Source organism: Cibotium barometz, chromosome 52, assembly GCF_041138505.1.
Source record: "Cibotium barometz isolate CiBa-2024 chromosome 52, ASM4113850v1, whole genome shotgun sequence".
NCBI classification, from domain to species: domain Eukaryota; kingdom Viridiplantae; phylum Streptophyta; class Polypodiopsida; order Cyatheales; family Cibotiaceae; genus Cibotium; species Cibotium barometz.
In genome coordinates, this window is record NC_141097.1 from 34649953 (window position 1) to 34669123 (window position 19171).

General features: G+C 41.1%; 1 protein-coding gene across 3 annotated transcripts in view; it reads left to right on the forward strand.

Annotated features, from left to right (window-relative positions):
* Window positions 1-18594, forward strand: part of LOC147609093 (uncharacterized) — a 150566-nt gene extending 131972 nt beyond the window's left edge. For 2 of the 3 annotated variants that reach the window (XM_086788808.1, XM_086788809.1), the window contains 6 exons: window positions 3389-3559; window positions 11281-12561; window positions 14135-14236; window positions 14366-16375; window positions 16555-16759; window positions 17230-18594. In XM_086788808.1, coding sequence (XP_086644934.1) covers window positions 3389-3559; window positions 11281-12561; window positions 14135-14236; window positions 14366-16375; window positions 16555-16759; window positions 17230-18332 — 4872 coding nt within the window. In that variant the 3' untranslated portion in view covers window positions 18333-18594. Of the gene's footprint in view, window positions 1-3388; window positions 3560-11280; window positions 12562-14134; window positions 14237-14365; window positions 16433-16554; window positions 16760-17229 lie in introns of those variants that run through there. The other variant, XM_086788810.1, reaches the window with a different exon arrangement.
* The last annotated feature ends 577 nt before the right edge of the window (window positions 18595-19171 follow it).

A 19171-nucleotide genomic window follows, 5' to 3' on the forward strand; every position in this document is an offset into this window, starting at 1 on the left:
AGGAGGAAGAGAATGTCAATGGGTCTACCAACTACGACTCTGAAGCTCCTCTCTATGGATCTGGCATTTATGCAAACCCTGTGGTCCTCCCAAACCCTGAATGTTCCATGAGACAATATGCATAACTAAGAGCGGTGGGAAGCGGAATTGTCGGAATTGCCCTCCACTCGAAGAGTCCTGGGTGTGCGTTTGGATGGAGAGCAATCACCATCTGTCCTAGGGCGAAGCCTCGCCAAGCGGTCATGAATTTGCCCTCCATGTGGAGCTACTCTCTTTGGGCCTTGGAATATGCATACTCTAGGCTCTCTCTCACAATGAAGGTATCTGTAGGAGGAAGGAGAGGTACAACATCGAAACATGAAGAACTGCAAATAGAAGCACCTTTAGACTGGAGGACACCAGCTCCCCTCCTGGGTCCTTATGGCCAGAGCCACCCATCTCCATCCTTGCCAATGACCAAAAGTGAGTGAGCACATCAGTGATATGCAAATCTTGCAAATGATGTGAGAGCTCTATTGCCTGCCTGTGCATGGCGGTAGGTACAGACTGTGTGCGCCATTCCATCCTCGGCGCCGCACTCAGAGGGAAGGAGAATATTATCGCGCCACTCGTAGGGGTGGAAGGCCTGGAGTGATGCAAAATCAGGCACAAATGGATGATGGCCGCTATCTCCTCCAAGAGGCATTGAAAGAAGTTGTAGTCTACTACACTCTTAAATGCTTACAACACCTCTTATAGCTACATGCTGATAACCTTACGTCATTAGGAAATAATTATCATTACTTTTTCACATCAAAGAGAGGTCACTAATCACCAAGTAAAGCATACTGACAACCACAAGGGTTCGGTTGAGCTTTAAGCACAGACCATAAGAAAACTGAGAGAAAAAGACGTAATAGTGTTATTGCATACCACTAGAATATAGGACAAGTTTGAGAGATGATTATCAACACTTGCTTGTTTGGATGGTCCAACTAGAGAGGCCATAATGTTCCACTCACTCACATCATGAACATCTTCCACCCACCATAGCATGAGCTCGGATCCTGTGAATAGCAACAACAAGTACTTTTGAAGCACAAGCAGGACAGAAGTTGGAATAAGCTACCTATTTTATGCAGATTTATTGGTTATCACCATAAACGGATAGTCGAGGAAGACATCTTTAAGACGGGATTCTGCACACGGTATGGGTATTACACATTCCTCGTGTTTTGGCCCTTGGGCTTATGAATGCTCTTGCTACTTTTTAGTAAGTGATGAAAGATCTCTTTAGAGATTATTTAGGGAAATCGTGGTAGTGTTTCTAGATGATATCTTGATATACAAACGTACTCTATATAGGAGCATGTCGAACATTTCCACATCATCTTGAGGATTTTGAGGCAAGAGAAGTTGTATGTCAAGTATACAAAGTGTGAGTTCTTCATCAGAATTTCAAAGAAATTAATGCAGTACAGAGATGGGCGGAAAAGGGATGCGAGTTGATGGTGGCCGAGGGGTCCTTTTTCTCAGTCCTGCCCCACGCAACTTGGTGGACGTTGCTAAGGACGGATCTGTGAAATATCCTTTATAGAAGACAAACCACCTATGGGTGATCTATTTCATTCAATTCATGTTATTTGCTCACCCGCCCTCGGGAAGCTTCAAAAGAGAACTCATATATCTAGGACATTAGATTTCTCAAGATGGGATGAGTAATGATCTTAAGTGAATCCATAAGGTTTTAGATTGGATGGTTTCTAGGACTCAAGGCAACTTCGGACCTTTTTGGAATTTACCATCTTTCTTAAAAAGTTGGTGAGGGATTTGTCGTGATCCCTCTCCAAGTTTCTAGATTCCTACAAGGCCCTTTGACCAATCAAAGTCCATGGAGGGCCCAACTTCTATGGCCCCCTCCCTTGCAAGTGATCCATCCAATAGTTGGGCCTTGGCCCTTGGCCTTGGGTGGGTGCCTTGGACTCTTTGGCCTCCCTTCAAAAAGCTCTCCTCCAACCTTCTCTCCATCGCAAGTTTCAAGCTCTCAAGCTCAAACTCTCAAGCTCAAGCTCTCATAGCTCTAGCCTCTCAAGCTCAAGTTCCCATTGCTCTCAAGCTCTGTAACCTCTCAGCTCTCTATCCTTTCAAATTGATAATCCGTAAATTTATGTGAGTTTTCGAAAACAAACAATACTTTACCATATCGTATTTCAAATTTTCATACGATAAATTCCCGTACGATATCATACCGTACCATATCGTATGACCGTATGCGAACAACTATGGTGTTATATGTGTGTGTGTGTGTGTGTGTGTGTGTGTGTAGATAGATAGATAGATACATGTGTATCTATCTATCTACACACACACACACACACACACACACACACACACATGTAGAGAAACATGAAAGCTAGAGCAGACTATAAATGGAACAAGAACAAAACAAAAAAATGAAAGACAAAGAGTTACCTTGAGATGAGTGTAGACAAGACACAAGATTGATACTTTCATTGATGTGACACCTACAATATATAGGTGAGAAGTACAAGATTGAGTAGACTGACTTATGGGATAAATGTAGAGGTGCCACATGGCACTAGACTCAAGACACAAAGACTTAAGTGAAACTAGACTAGAAATAGTACACCTAGTGTGCACTTATTTCCAACACCCTCCTTAAGTGGACACTAGGAGGAAGACAAAAAAGACAAGACTAGAAGATAGACATAAAGACTGATAGACTGAGAGACAAGACATGAGAGACAAAAAGATCCTGAGACACCCCTCCTCAAGTGATATCCTCATATGGGTCCACAAGGGTAGGGACAAGATGGATCTAAAACAAGACACAGTCAGATTGATAGACAGATAGACAGACAACAGATAGATAGACAGACAAGACTAGATAGACAGAAGACTGACTGTAGAACGTTGAGTGAAATGCTTAGGGCATGAAGGTTTCGAGTACGTTGAATTGTTTTGGCTACAGAACGCTTCAGAGGTTTCTAGACAACGAAGCACAATTAAAACCTCGAAATCTCGAAAGGAACAAAACGGTTCTTATGACTATGAAAGGGAGGACCTTGTGTGCATCCATGTGTGTGTGTTTGAGGGAGGGAGGGGTTTTCATGGAGAAGGGAAGGGGATGGATTGTATTGTTATTGTGTCTATTGTGCATTGAAAGTGCACGGTGTAAGGATTGTTAAAGATGCAACTTGATGTTTCTTGGCAGTCTCAAAGTCTAATATGCACTTTTTGTAATGTGTGTATGTGTGGGTGCATGTATATATAAGGAAACACTCATACACTCATCATTAAAATGATGTGAAGATCAAAGAAAGTATCACAATGTAGAAACAGAATACAGGGCATTAAATATCTCTTGTTGCTTTGTTTTTTAAAACAGTGCTGCAACCATCCATATCTAGTCAACCCATCTTTTCAGGAGTCACTAACAGATCTATCTGCAAAAGAACTACTTGATTTCGGAATCCAAGCAAGTGGAAAGTTAAAGCTTTTGGACATGATGCTATGTGAAGCAAAATCTTCAAGGAAACGAGTAGTCATTATTACACAGGTTTGAGCATTAAAAAATTGATGCTTTTCAGATGACTATTGTGAATTTTGAGGCATTACGCGATTCGAGTTTACATATTGGATTAAATCGTCAGTTCCAGTATCTAGTTTTAGTTTCTTGAGATTCCATATTGTTTATATCATAAATTTACACACAATGGCATATGTTGCCCTAAGGATGGTATTAATTTTCTAAAATTGTAGCCGTATCTTAATGAAATTTCAAGATTTAGCGTTTTCTTTTTGTGCAACATTGGCAAGCTGCATGGAACACTAAGAAAATTTTAAAAATTTTCTCAATTAGGACATGCTTTTTTTTTTTTTGTAAAATAATTGTTCTATTACTTTACTGTACAAAGAGAAGCACCCTCATGAGGATGTTTCTCATTAACTAAAAAAAACTAAAAACAGTGGAAAAACAAATCTAGATGTATTTGATCTAGCTGTTGGAGCAGACAGCAGTTGGCACAATGATTGACAAAAGCTGTAATACTTGTCGATTGAGTGTGACTAGAAAGCTAGTCGATTGCGTGCAATCCAAAATGATTCCAAAATTGGAGCCATTCTTGCCAGCCTCCTTTCATATCTGCTAAAGATCCAAAAGTTCCTGCTGGAGAAATGTATATAAGCTTTTATCGTTGAGTTGCACAGTAAGCATGACAGCAGCAGGCTATGGAGGGTCGTACATTTACATGGTGTATTGTGTGTGCACAGAGAGAGAGAGAGAGTGATATGCGACAAAGCTTCAAGTGTTAATGTTTGCACGACTCAAATGATGATTATGAATGATATTGTAAACCTCCACCAAGTACATGCTTTTATAGGCTAGTAGCCTTATCTTTTGACTTAGTCTCACATCACTACTTATGTCAAACACACATATTATTTATACCCCTCTAAGAGGTGGTTCACACACAAACATACTACCACACTCATGAGAGTGGGTTCGCACACAAGGGTAAGACCTTGATTCCCAACAAAGCCCCCCAAGGGATTGCCTCATATTGTGTGAAGGATAAATCTAGGCTTATCATTTCTCATGCCAGTTTTTCTGGTCAAGGATAAATCACATGGCTGTAGTTTCACATGCAAGTTATGGGGTCCCAAGGTAGAGACAAACAAAGGATTAGGTCATACACACAAAATAGAACAACATAGAACTTGAACTTCATATAATTTTCTGCATGCCCGTAATGGTGACATTCACAAAGGCTATAATTTTTGGTAGAGATCCCAATCTCAATGCCAATGTGGAAGCAAGTGATGCCCAAGTTGATGGTGATCCGGCTGTTACCGATGGAATTTGACCATGGAAATATTTTCAATGAGGAACTTGTGGATGCAACTAGCATTAATGCACCCATTGACAATGCCTTGTGTAGATAGACGCCCACAATAATGTGTCCAAACCAATGTGCACTATCATCATATGAAAAGCCCTTATTTAAAGACTCTTTTACACCACAAGGTCTTGAACAACCCTAAGGCTAAAACAACCTTATCCACTCGCAACCCTACACTTTTCTTTGAGATGCAGTTGTTATAGATGAAGATTACCGCCTCTTTTGTTGCTACGAGCGATGGTAATGTGCCCTTCTATCAAGTTGCTGAGTATCTGACTGGAGCTTGTGCCTGATGATGGGCGGTGAGATTGCAATCTATTGTAGGTCGAGGCTGATGCTGGTGGCAGCTCTAGGTGCTAAGTGCACTTAGAGCTGAGCTCTCTATGTTGGCATGACAATGATGAAGCGTCGCATGCGCATAAAGCGAACATAGACGAGCACACAAGATACAATGCCTATGCCCACAAACTACGCTATGGAGGGTCATACATTTCCATGGTGTACGGTGTGTGTGCAGAGAGAGAGAGAGAGAGAGAGAGAGAGAGAGAGAGAGAGAGAGATGTGACAAAGCTTCATATGCCCACAAACTACGCTATGGAGGGTCATACATTTCCATGGTGTACGGTGTGTGTGCAGAGAGAGAGAGAGAGAGAGAGAGAGAGAGAGAGAGAGAGAGATGTGACAAAGCTTCAAGCGATAATGTTTGCATGACTCAAATGATGATTGATATAATTAACCTCCACCAAGTACATGCTTTAATAGGCTAGTAGCCTTATCTTTTGACTTAGTCTCACACACTAGAACAATGAGAGAGAGAGAGAGAGAGAGAGAGAGAGAGAGAGAGAGAGAGGAAGAAGAAGAAGATTGTATTATCGTCCACTAGGGGCCAAATATGACCCATGGGACCAACAAACTAGTACAAGACAAAAAAGTCTCCTTCTGTTACTATGAAGGGTAAAACTAGCAAGCTAGTGTGTAGCATAATGTGACTCAAGCTCCTCCCTATGTTTGAAGAGTCGAGTGATGAATGTCCCCAAAACAGTGAGAGAGAGAGAGAGATGTGACAACGCTTCAAGAGATAATGTTTGTACAACTCAAATGATGATTGATATTATTAACTTCCACCAAGTACATGCTTTAACAGGCTAGTAGCCTTATGTTTTGACTTAGTCTCATACACTAGAACAATGACACAGCATAACCTATGACATTAGTGCTTATGTCAAACACAGAGATAATATCTAGATATTATTTAAATCCCTCAGAGGTGGTTCACACACAAACATACTACCACCCTCATAAGAGTGGGTTCACACAGGTAAGACCTTGATTGCCAACAATGTATATCAGGAAATCCAGCAGTTAAACACAAATAAACTATGCAAGAAATCTCATACAATGCCATAGCAAGTGTTGGATGGTCTCAATAGAGCATGAACACCTTGGGCATTGAGAAGTAGTTATCGTTCTTTTTGCCAAAGTTTTACCAACAGGGAGTACTCTTGTAATACATCTCTAGTTCGAGATTCGCCATTTCCAACCTTTTTTCCCCTTTACTCGGCCGATTACAATAATTGTTGATTCTGTCAATCCGCAAGTTATTTGTTATGCAACACATGATGCTAAATTCAATGACTCTATTGATGTATCCACGAACGGTGATGATGTATCCTAAGTGGATTTGGGAGCCCCTAACCACATGACTTGTGTTGAGTGGATTAGAGATGTCAAAAATCTAGAAAAACCAACTTGCTTTTCCATATTTTTTGCAAAGTTTGTTTCCACCATTTTGTCGACTTATTCATATGCCATAACATGTTTGCGTACTCCAAAAACCAAGTCCGCAGAATGATCAATCTGTACACTCTTGCTGCAGTGATTTGTGAGTGAGGAAATTTTACTGAAACAAGTGTCTCCTGTCTTTTTAGTATCCAATCTTCCAGTTTACTATGTTGAGGGTCATGTACACATTCTCAAATGGCTACAATCGGGTTCTAATTTGCCGCCATGGATGTCTATAATGCATACCCAAACCTCATTGTCTTTGAGCGTGTGGGAAAGATAAAACAGGTCCCTCATGGGATATGACATCCTGCACAGTATATATTCCTTTAATAGACAGGAAATAAGATGGTCGAAGTGTTGCAATTGCCAACGGAGCCGCAAAAGCTCTACTCCATAGTTGTCAGGTACGTTACCGTACGGGAAAATATGGTGCAATATAAAAAAAATTTCTTATCGTACGATAAAATACGGTGTTTTAAAAAAATACTTATAAACTTAGGTATTTCCAAGTCTAGATACAGAGTATTTTAGAAAGGAGGGAAGCATCATAGTACAGAGGAAGCTCAAACAGCCATAGATAAGCAAAAGAAAGACCACCTACCAAAAAATTTATTTTTTTTTTGGGAAAAATTTGAAATTATTTTCCCTTGAAAAATCCGTACGAGTACGTATGGTATCGCACCGTACGGTATTCCGTACGATATGCCATCGTACGTCGTACGGAAACAACCATGCTCTACTTCAATGTATATTTTCGTGCCTCGATGCATTGCCTATCTTAGTGGGCCTTCCAGACCAATGTAGGTATCCAAATCAATCTGCTTGTGTATGGACAACCACGAATCTTGCCTTGCACATATCCAAATAGTATATTCCAATGTTCTGCCAAATTAGCATGTGTAAAATTTTGTACACATTGCTGCTACCATGAGTGCCCAAGGCTGTTCTTGTGTGAGAAAAGTAAGTAGCAACATTGTTTTCTTGTCAATACACATGTGATAATGAATGTTAAGAACTTTCAGTCCACCATGCAGTCTGGATGGACATACCCTGTCATATCTTAAAAGTCTGAGTGCTTTTTTTAATGCTTTATCTGCCACAATACTTCCATTGTTTGTGACATAAAACCAGCAATCTGTTTTTTAGACCATATCAAGAGCGGCAATAAAAACTAATGTATGCCATGAGAATAGATTGCACAATTCCAAGCCGCACATGATGAGGCCAAGTAGATAATATGTACGCGTGGGATGTCTTTGCCTTTTCGTACACATCCGTAATGTCCGTACCTGCATGTACATCGTTGTGCGACATCCGTACAATCGTCGTACTTGTCATTCATATTGTTTGTACTTACAATTGTACTTACACTCGATTGTAACTGCTCATATGCGTGTACCTGCATATCCTTGCTGAAGCATATCTGTAGCACACAGATTAGGGTTTCAACATAGATTGGGGCTTTTTTGATTTTTGAACAAAATCAGACAATTAAACCTAGTGTGCACTTATAGATTTTGGGGGATTCGCAAAATTGACCTCAGATGCCTCCGAAATCGACAATTGACATGTAAGTTCTATCCCTACACTTGCATTTTTACTACATTTGCAAGTTTCAACCATGAGTGGGCCACCTAGCAACCATCTTGGTTGCATTCAATGGATATTGGCTTTGTCGTGTGTGGGACACATAATTTTGTGCAATTTATTATGGCATGCAATGATACTTGTTGGCTTGCTTACTACTGAGAACTATTTGGATGGGACAAATTGGTCATTGTGGACATACATGACGAGGCACTTGTTGGTTGCCAAAGGCCTATGGGCCTTGATTTTTGGTAGAGGCCTGTCCTCTCTCGTCTCAGCAGGGCAACAACTAGCTACTCCTAGTGCTACATGTAGCAAAGCTACTTCTGGATCGTCTATTGTTCAAGCACCCACACCTCCTAATGTGGATCAGTGATGGTGGGATGCTGGGGATGCACATGCCAATGGACTCATTGCTCTCTCAGTGAAGAGAAGCATCATTCCTTGTATCCGCTCATGTGTCACTGCTATGTTAGCGTGGGATGCCTGCAACACTTTATCAGGTGTACAACACGAGGCACTTGTTGCCTACTTGAAGAAGTAGTTGGACATGTTAAATATGAATGAGAATGATTCTATGGATGAGTATCTAATGAAGGTGAAAGACCTTCGAATATGCAGCTTGCAAACATTGATGAGATCATACCCGATCCTTCTTGTCTCTTCTATCCTCAATGCATTACCTAAGGTTACTTATGAAGGGCAATCCCAACACGTTCTCTTTTGATGAATTGGTGTCCTTTCTCCTGCAAAAGAGGAGCAATCTAGAGTGTACAGATCTGGCATGAGGACTAGAGATCCAGCTTTTGTTGCCTATGACAAAGACAAAGGCAAAGCATCTGGTGCCAGTGGCTACAAGCGAAAAGGTGGATCAGTGGATCAGCCACCTCTTCTGGCAAAGCTGCAAACAAAGGGGACAATTAGAAACCCAAGAAGAAGGGCAAATGCAATTACTGTTGCAAGCTAGGTCATTACATCAATGAATGTAGGAAGAGGCTTGCTGAGGAAAAGTAGAAGAAAGACTCCAGATTGTCTATGCTTGATGCATGAGCATCTAGTGTTGAAAAGAAGAAAATAGCTAACTATGCTCGAGACGATTGGGCATTCCAAGTTCAATGTAGCTATGACACTTCTTTACATGATGCATGCTTATCATTGGCAGATTCTCATGTATGGTATTTTGACAGTGGTGCTAGCAATCACATTATGTCACATCGCCATTTATTTACCTCATTGGGAGATGCACCCAAGGGGGGTAGTGTTACATGTGCCAACAACTCTTCTTATGCTGTAGTAGGAATCGAGAAGATTGTGCTCACTGCCACCAATGGTGGGACAATCACACTTGGAAGAATCTCTTGTCAGTTACGGCTTGGCCTAGTTCTCCGATTTGTTGATGACAGATGCATTGTACATGATTGGAGTGATGGAGATATCATAGTTGCATCCATTACTTTATGTCATGGTCTCTATAGGCTTGATGTAAATGAGAGAGCTTCACATGATGCACTTGCAATTGATGCCACATCCAAGATGGCAGATGTTGGTACAGTTAAAGGCCAAAGTTTGCCTCACAAGTTCTGGATGGAAGTTGTTATGTGATTTTGGAGAGCCTTTTGATCAGACACTACATTACCAGGTTGTTGAATGCTTGATCTACCTATGCAACACAAGGCTAAACATTGAGTATGGGGTCTCACAGCTGAGTAGATTTATGCATTGCCCACATACCCTGGCATTGGCAGGCTGTCAAGCGGGCTTTCCACTACTTACGGGGTACCGAGTTCCTTGGATTGTTTGGGAGGTGAGTCACAGTTGCATGCCTTCAATGATTTGTATTGGGCAGGATGTTACCACACCAGAGTGTGCACTAGTGGATTTTGTTTATTTCTTGGTGGTTCATGCATATCATGGCTTTGCAAGAGGCCACATCTAGCTATGAGGCTGAGCACAAGGCAGCATTTACAACTACCATTGAGTGTGTATGGCTCAGACACCTTTTTGCAGATCTTAGTGTTGGACAACAGTTCTCCACTCCTATCTACATTGACTTTGAGAACGCATCGGTAGTTGGCGAGGAACCTAGTGTTTCATGCTCGCATGAAGCACATTGAGGTGCGTTATCATTATGTCAGGAAGAGGCTTCACGCAAGAGAGATCAGCTTGGTTTATGTCTCTACACATGACAATGTGGCCGATCTATTCACGAAGACTCTTCCTCGTGAAAAGCTTGAAGCTTTCGGCAAAGCTATAAGCTTTTTGCCTTTTGGGGTTTGATCTTCCAGATCCTTGTACATGTTCACAGCATCACTCTAGGAGGGGTTTGTAGACATCTATGTCATGGGAAGTGATGTGTGAACACTGTAGGACTATCTAGGACTAGTTGGGGCACTTTTCCCCTCTATAGGAGGTTTTTCCCCCATGCATGTGAACACCCTCTTAACACTTATCATTTGGGGTGTACTTATCCTTTGTGCCTTGTACCTTCATTCTACTTGGTAAACATCATCGAGTAGTGTGCCTCTCGCTCTCTCAATCTGTTCCTGCTAACCTTAACCTGCAGGTTCCAACAGGACCCAATACACAGTTACAATAACACAGCTATCATACCTTTGTGATATTATTAAATATATTTGGTATATCAATCATGCTTCGGCGGTAGACACATAATGTGTTTGAAGGTATTTGTGACACCCCTAGTTGGAGCATGTTCTAAATTTGGGTAATGCTTTGCATTTTATAAAAAATGGAGAAAACAATTGTATTTTACCTCAGAGTTTTTCTTGGTGGTGGCTATGTTTATGGTTTGATGGTACAAAGATACTACTTCAGCCAATTGTTGTGTTGGTGTCACTCAGCTTCAGATTTATTGGAGATAATGCCTTGGTTGGGTAGCACATTTCAAAGAGCTTCCATCTTGTGTATTACTGTGTATATTACAGATGTTTTTGCTTTTCCTTAAAAAATCTTTAATCTGATGGATTTTTGCATGTGTTTGTGATCGCAGATCCATTTGAGAAGTGAAAAAGCCAGTCAAATGGAGATTTTGGATGACTACATGCGACAGCAATTTGGTGTGAACTCTTATGAGCGCCTTGATGGAGGTCTTCCTAGTAGCAAGAAAACAGCAGCTGTGCAGCGCTTTAATGCCACGGATTCCGAATGCTTTGTATTTCTCCTAGACAGGCGTGCATGTGGATCTGCTATCAAGCTTCGGTCTGTAAATTGCATAGTTATATTTGATAGTGACTGGAATCCGCAGACTGACATTCAAGCTCTCCTGAGAATGCATTCAAATGGGGATTTTGAGCAGATGGCAATATGCAGGTTCTATTGTCCACATACTGTTGAGGAGAGGGTCCTTATATCAGCCAGGAAGAGCTGTGATCTTGATAATAACCACCATAACTTTACTCTGGCTTTATGTCAGAAGTTGTTAAGATGGGGAGCTCAAAAAAACTTTGAGTTTTTTGACAGTTTTTCTGGACACAAGGATCAGGTGAAGGTAACTGAAGAATTGTATCCAACAGAAATTGTAAACTTTTTTCTGGGGAAAGATAATGACCAGTCAACTAGTGAAAGCTATGCTAATAATTCACATTGGGAAACAGCTCTTTGTCTTAGGCAGGCAGGTCAATACAACAAGGGGCTCCCTTTGTATGGAGAGACTGACGAAGAGCTTGTAGAAGAAGAAACGATTTCTGCCATCGATTTTTGGACTGAGCTGCTGAGGGATAGGCAGGTAGAGGCACCAGATGGACAAGTTAGAGAGTTGAGAGCTCGAAAGAAAGTGCAGTATCGTGAAGATTCTTTCAATATTGCTAACAACACACAAGGGTCACTAGAAGAGGAGGAGGAGTCTCGAAGGAAGAAAAGAAAAGTTGCTGACACACTGGAGCTTAGTTCAGGGACCAGTGTAGTTAAGGGTGGAAAATGCAATCCAGCTGAGAGAGAATGTTCTGTTTTGTGCACTGACTTGTCTAGTAACGCACCCAGAGTAGAAAACCTGGATGTGGTTTCAAAATCTCCTACTGGCAAATCAAGTGATAATGGGGAGAAAGCTTTGCAAAAGAAGGGTGCCTTTGATACTACTCAATTTTCAAGTGGCTCAGAAAAAGTACACGTGAACAAGACCACAAAAGAGAAAAAGACAGTGCATGGTGGACTGGAATCTTGTGGTAATGAAGGCACAAGTGAGCCTAGTGCTGGTGTGAAGACAGAGCAACAACAGCTGCTTCTAAGCATGAAACCTGATCTTGATAGGCTTTGTCAGGCGTTACAATTTCAGGTAAAATATCTTGAGACCTTGTACTTTTCTCGCTAAATGAGAAGGCATGTACTTTGCTTACAGATCTCTATCAAATCATCTCTCCCATCTCTCATGCGCTTTTTTAAACCACCTTAGTTCTTTTTGTTGTATTTCTAGAGAATGGCATGTGGCGTTACCAGTGTACTTTTAATTCTTGGAGAAAATTACGAAATCGACCCTAAATTATGCAAAAATTTCCAATTCGATCCTAGTATTTTCAAAATTCCCATTTTGATCTTATCAAATTATGAAGTTGGTCTTAAATTTGACTAAATTCTCGTATTGACCCTCGTACTTCTATCGTTTCTAATTTGGCCATATTTCTTATCAAAATTACCATTGGTCATATTTCTTATCAAAATTTGCTATAATTTTCACATTGATCTCCCAAAACTAATGGCTCCCTAAATTGTAGTAGAAGTTTGCAAGAAAACAGAAGAAATGGACATTAAAAGACACGTGATAAAGTATCTTAAATTGGCATTACAATACTCTCAATTTGTCATCTTAGTTTGAGTCTTGACAATACAAAGGCCATGCACACCACATTTTCAATCTGCTTGAAAACAAAAACATGACAATCACTCTTCTAAACACAATCCTCTAAATCATTTCAGGAGTCCACTATGGGTGCTTTGCAAGTCCAAGGATTGTGGCCTATTTTGGACTCACACCTTGAGCATGTGAAGACACGTTTCCCTCTAAAGCGGGCTTCAGTGTGTATCTCATTGTTACGGTTTCAAATATTCATATCATAATTGGATGATTCCCAGCTTTACGATGCTACACATTTAGGGTGAATAGAGGAAAAGTCTTTTTTTTTTCTACTTAACTAATGTTATAGCTTGAATGCTGAATCCTCGACCTTACCTTTATCCGCATTGAAGACCACTTTAGAGAGAAACGTATCTTCATATGCTCAAGGTGAGAGTCCAAAACGAGCCACAATTCTTACACTTGCAAAGCACCCATTCCTAAATGATTTAGAGGATTGTGTTTAGAGGAGTGATTGTCATGTTTTTGTTTCAAGCAAATTATCAATTTGGTTTGCATGGCTTTTGTATTGTCAAAATTCAAACTAAAATGACAAATTGAGAGTATTGTAATGCCAATTTAAGATGCTTTATCATGTGTCTTTTACTGTCCATTTCTTTTACTTTCTTGCAACTTCTACTACAATCTAGAGGGCCATTAGTTTTGGGAGACCAATGTGGGAATTATAGCAAATTTTAGGATCAAAATGGTAATTTTCATGAGCAATATAGCCAAATTAGAAATGGTAGAAATACGAGGATCAATATGGGAATTTTAGTTAAATTTAAGGGCAATTTGGTAATTTGGTCAGGTCAAAATGGGAATTTTGAAAATACAAAGGTCAAATTGGGAATTTGGTTATAATTTAGGGTCAAATTGGTAATTTTTCCTAATTCTTGATTACAGATTGTTTAATAGAGATGCCATAAAATTTTATATGAGCTTTACCCTCTAACAATAGCCATCCTGAACGCTGTGTTTCTGTTTGTGTTTATTGCTGTCATGTTTGCTTTCTCAGGCAGACACAGCAGGGCACGTGGAGCAGTTACTTTTCTCAGTTGGAAGCTTTTTCAAATTACCAAAGGAAAAGAGCCTTCTACATGCCATTGAATTGTCATTGGTACTTTTTGTCTATAGAGTAACAAATCAGTGAGGATGTGCCTGTTGTTTGATTTTCCAGTTGTTTAAGCTTCTTATTTTTTTGAGATTGTTGACAAATTAACTTTGCCTTTTTTATTCTGCTTTTCAGTGTTGGTTGGCAGCTGAGCAGCAACATTATTCTATAGATCGGCACGCAACTCTGGCATTGGCAGAGACTTGTTTCGGTGTACAGCTTGATAAGATTGATACGGTGTATTCTAAATTGGAGGAACGATGGAAGAAGAGGTTTGAGCAAGGAGCACAGCAGTCCCTGGGTTCCAGAGGGCAAGAGAGTGACTTGTCACAAAGAGTTGATCCTATTGTTAGGATTCCAGATCATGAAGTTCTTTTACAGAGAGACAAGCCTGGTCTGTTACAAGCACCTATAAATTCAACTACATCAGAGGACCCAAGGCTCACTTGTAATGTACAGAAGGGTCAAGAATTATGTCTACAAAGGGATCTACAATGGTTGAAACAAGCACCTGTGAATCCAGTGATGCTAGAGCAGCAGCAAGTTCCTGCTTTATCTGAAACGATCTTGATGCCACATCACTTAGAAAGGCAGGTTTCCAAAGAACAGAGGCTGCACAGAAACAAGGCTTCCAGTTTTCAAGAGTCTCTACAGCTATCAGAGCTTTGCATAGAAAGCCACAGAGTTCCCTCAGAACATGAACAACTATTATCTCAAAACAAAACAATGATGAAGGAAAAACAGAGGAGTGAACGAGTTCAAGTTCTTATAAACGTGCAGAAAGCTCAAATAAGAAATCTAGATCGGATTGAGCAGTCCTACAAAGATAAACTTAAGCAGCACTATGAATCAGCATGCTTGAAAGTGAAGTCCTCAAAGAAAGGGTTTCCAAGTGAGACAGATAATCTTGTTGAAGGCTTTAGGAGTGCTCTTAGCATGTTAGATGGTTCTTTCAGAGTTATACGAAGCAATTTGATAAAGAAACAATATGAAGAGCGTGAGAAGGGGAATAGGCTCATCACTTCGCAGATGGAAAGGATGAATGCAGATGAAGATTTGAATTCTTCTGCTCTTGAGAATGGTGTCATTGATATAAGCGAGAGACATATTTATGATTCTTTTCCTCAAGGTTTGAAGGCAGCTTTAGAAACTGGGGATTTAGGGTCAGTGTGTTCCACCTCTGTTATTGATCGAACTAATGTGACTGCCGTAATTGCTGGCGGTAGTTGCCTTGGCAACAGTGCCACTCAAGGTTCTTTGGCACCTAAAGGACCAGATCAACAAGGACTTTCCAGGGCTACAGATAGCAGACCCAATACACCAACAACACTGATACAAACCCAGCCAGGTAGTTCCAATGTTGATGTTACCGATCTCCAGGTGCATGTTTCACCTCAAAGTTATCATCATTATCAGCAGCACCAACAGAGGCCTCATCAACAGAAACATCCACCCGATTTTCCTCCACAACAAGCACAGCAGCAACGAAGACCTGGTGCCCTTTCCACTGAGCAAGCTCAAGCACAACAGGTGGTCACTTCAGGGCTTCAGGAACAGCAACCACAACAAGCACAACACCAACAGCTACAGTTTTCAGTCCCATACCCCCAACCACTTTTGTCTTCCCCACCACCACCACCACCACCACCACCACCACCACCACCACCACCACCATCACCATCACCCCCACTTCAGCCTCAAACCCAACCCCAACCTCAACCTCCACCTCAATCCCTACCCCAACCCCAATCTCAACCACAATCCCTACCCCTCTCCCGACAACCTCAACTGCAACCTGAGCTGCAACAAACCCAACCTCTACAGTTGGGGTCTGCCATTGCCACTGTTCATGGGCAGCAACAGATTAATGGGCTTCAGACTTCTTTGGCGCACTACCCAAATGAGCTAGCACAACCTTTATCAACTAGTTTCTCTTCCATTTCTGCAAGTTCAGTGGGTACTCATCTACATGCCACTTCATCTGCTTCTCCCTTCAGGGGTGGTTCTGGTGGCTCATCTACCAACCGTATTTTTCAAAATGTTCAGCCACGAATTAATCAGCCGTATCAGAATGATCCTTTGGCTCAAGAATTTCTGAGGCTACGAAAAGAACAAGATAAAATAAAGAGCACGCATGAAGGGGAGGTATGGTTCAGGTCTTTCTATTCTCTTCTTTTGGTGATACAGAAAGGAGCATTGTAGGTCTGTACTGATATTCCCTTCATCTTGTTTGTCAACATTCATGTAGTAGTGGCATGCATTTTATTAGAATATTGACCTAAAGCACAATGACATGACCTGATGCTTTATGTTTGGCAATGCAGAAAGACAGAATAAAAGCTCAGTTCATGAAGGAACTAGAAGTGCTTTCCAAAAAATATGAGGCTATGTTACAAGAGGAAGACTCCATGTACACACAGAAAGCAACAACCCTTGAACTAAACTTGAAAAAGGTAGAGATGAATCGCCGTTTAGCGGAGGTTTTCAGGCTGAAAAATGCACATGACAGTACATCCACTGCAAATGCAGGTTAGTGTTGTTGGTTGTAAGATAACTAGTAATTTGTAATAATAGATATATTGGAGGAAATATGATTATTCCCAGTAGAATGAATTTACCCGCTTGAAGCAATAATGGATGCTGGAACTACTCAGCACTCATGGTAAGTGCTATCATTAACAGAATGGCAACACTTAATAAAAGATTACTATTCACCACTATAATTTTCTCTAGAAAGTTATTGTTGTAAGAGACAAAATTCCTGATTATGGAGAGGTTTCACCCGAAAACGTACTATTAAGCCTATCAGGGGTAAACCCACTTAGAAAATTCACATTTCTTGTTTTTGCGTTATGTATTTCATTCTTTCTGTCTATTTATTTTTCCAGTACTCTCTATTTGTCTTAGATGGGGCCAGGTGTGAAAAGATTTGAAGCTTAAATAGGTGCGTGAAGGGAAGTTTGCTGATTTACACATTATACACTGGCCCTGTTTTGCAGCTTCTTTTGGACAAGATGTCCGTATGCTTGCTGGTGTTAGTCCGGCACAGAATTATCAGCAACAATCTTCATTGATGGTTGCAAGGGCACCAGTAACCCCACAGGGCATGGTGGCACCCCCGGTTTTTAGTGGAGACCTGGGAAGATGCATATTACCATCAATGTCACCAGTAGGGTTGACCAGTGCTCCCATGTTTGAGCGGCCGGTTCATACATCTCTGCCAAGCACTTCGGGAGCACAATTGGCAGGACCAGTTGTAGGATCATCCTGCTCTTACTCTCAGGGGCAGAGTTCTAATACTATCTCTGGATTGTGCTCACAATCTGCCCATGCAGGCACCTCAGCTGGTCCAATTTCAGGTCAATCAAGACCAGTAATTGATGCCTCGTGTCAGAGTTCTTTTACTTTAAATGAAAGCAACCTTCTTCTTGCTTTGAGGGCTACAACGCACTCGTCTGGCCAGGTGTCTCAGTCACAACAGAGATTGGTGCAGTCTGTTGCAGCAAGCGCTGCTACTCCAGCTACCTGTGTACAAATACAAAATGCCCAAGTTCTGAATTCGGTCTCTGGAGGTAGTCATCCACATGCAACATCAAATCAGTTTAGTGGAGGTTCATCGGGAAGAATTTCTACATGTAATGTCTCGACTTACTCAACAGCTGTTACACCTCAGTCCAACACAAGCTCATTTCTCTCATCAGGGGATACCATGGCAGTTGGCTGTGTTGCAAGCTCTGTCTCTCACACCAATATAGGTATGGACCAAGAAAACTATGTTTTCTTAGGGGTTCCAATGCCACTTCCTGACTTCTCAGCAGATGCAAGGGAAAGGTTGGCTTATGATAATTTGGCAGTGGAGATGTCGAGACCAACCCTTATAAATACTGAAGAACCACAGGTTGACGAAAACAGATGTATGATATCTGCAACTCAAGCTACTTATGGGCACGCTAGCCAAGATACATTCATTCAAACATCATTTCAATTGCTGAATACGCACACTCATGTAATTAGTGGTTTAGGGTCCACACACACTATGCATTCTGATGGGGGCAGGAACAATGTGCCCTCTGATGTAATTTGTTTGTCAGATGATGACTAATATAGTGCAATGTGTTTATGGGCCGCCAGGAATATCCATATTCTCTGGCACCCAAATCAAATGTAGGGCCTCAAGCTGTGTACAGAGAAGGCATGCTTCTACCCCTGTTGCCCACAGGCGAGCATTTTTTGCATCTCTGCTTTGTCCATGCTGTACAAAATAGAGAACACTTTTGGCTAGAAGAAAACCTAATTCTTTGGGCAAGATAACTGTAAAAACTCAGCTTCTGAGGAAATGTTATTTATTTATGTGAGCTGACCAACTGCTAGCATTCCAATTGCAGGTACTCTGTACTTCGCATAAAATTTATGAAATGACAGTCTTTTCCCATTGCATTCCTTAGGCCCTTGAATTAATTTTTGTAGAAGTGCAGATTCATAAGCGTTGGAATGGACTGAAAAGAGCCTCACAAGTGCAAGTACAAGAGTGAGCATGGCCTTTGAAGTTTGATTTTTGTAAGTTCAAAATCGATAGAAGAGGACTGAAGTGTGAAAGAGCCTCCTTGTGTAAAGCTAATACAGGGGAAAGGTTGGTGGGCTACATTAAAAAGTGGCCTGTCTAGGCGTCATCACAATATATTTTCCCACTTTTAACCTGGGTCCCTCCTTGTAACTTATTCTATCCAGCTTTTGAAAACCCCATCGAACCTCAACCAAAAGCTTGAATTTCCATCTTATCGACTCAGAACAAAAGGACCAGCTCATGAGAGGCCAACTCCTCGTCGTGACCAATTCTTTGTGATAACACTTGTGTAATTTCCCATAGCAAGGGCGTGATCAGGTGTGCCAGAATACCTTTTGTCTTTTCCCGTCGAGGCTTAGAAATAGGCCAGTTCTTGA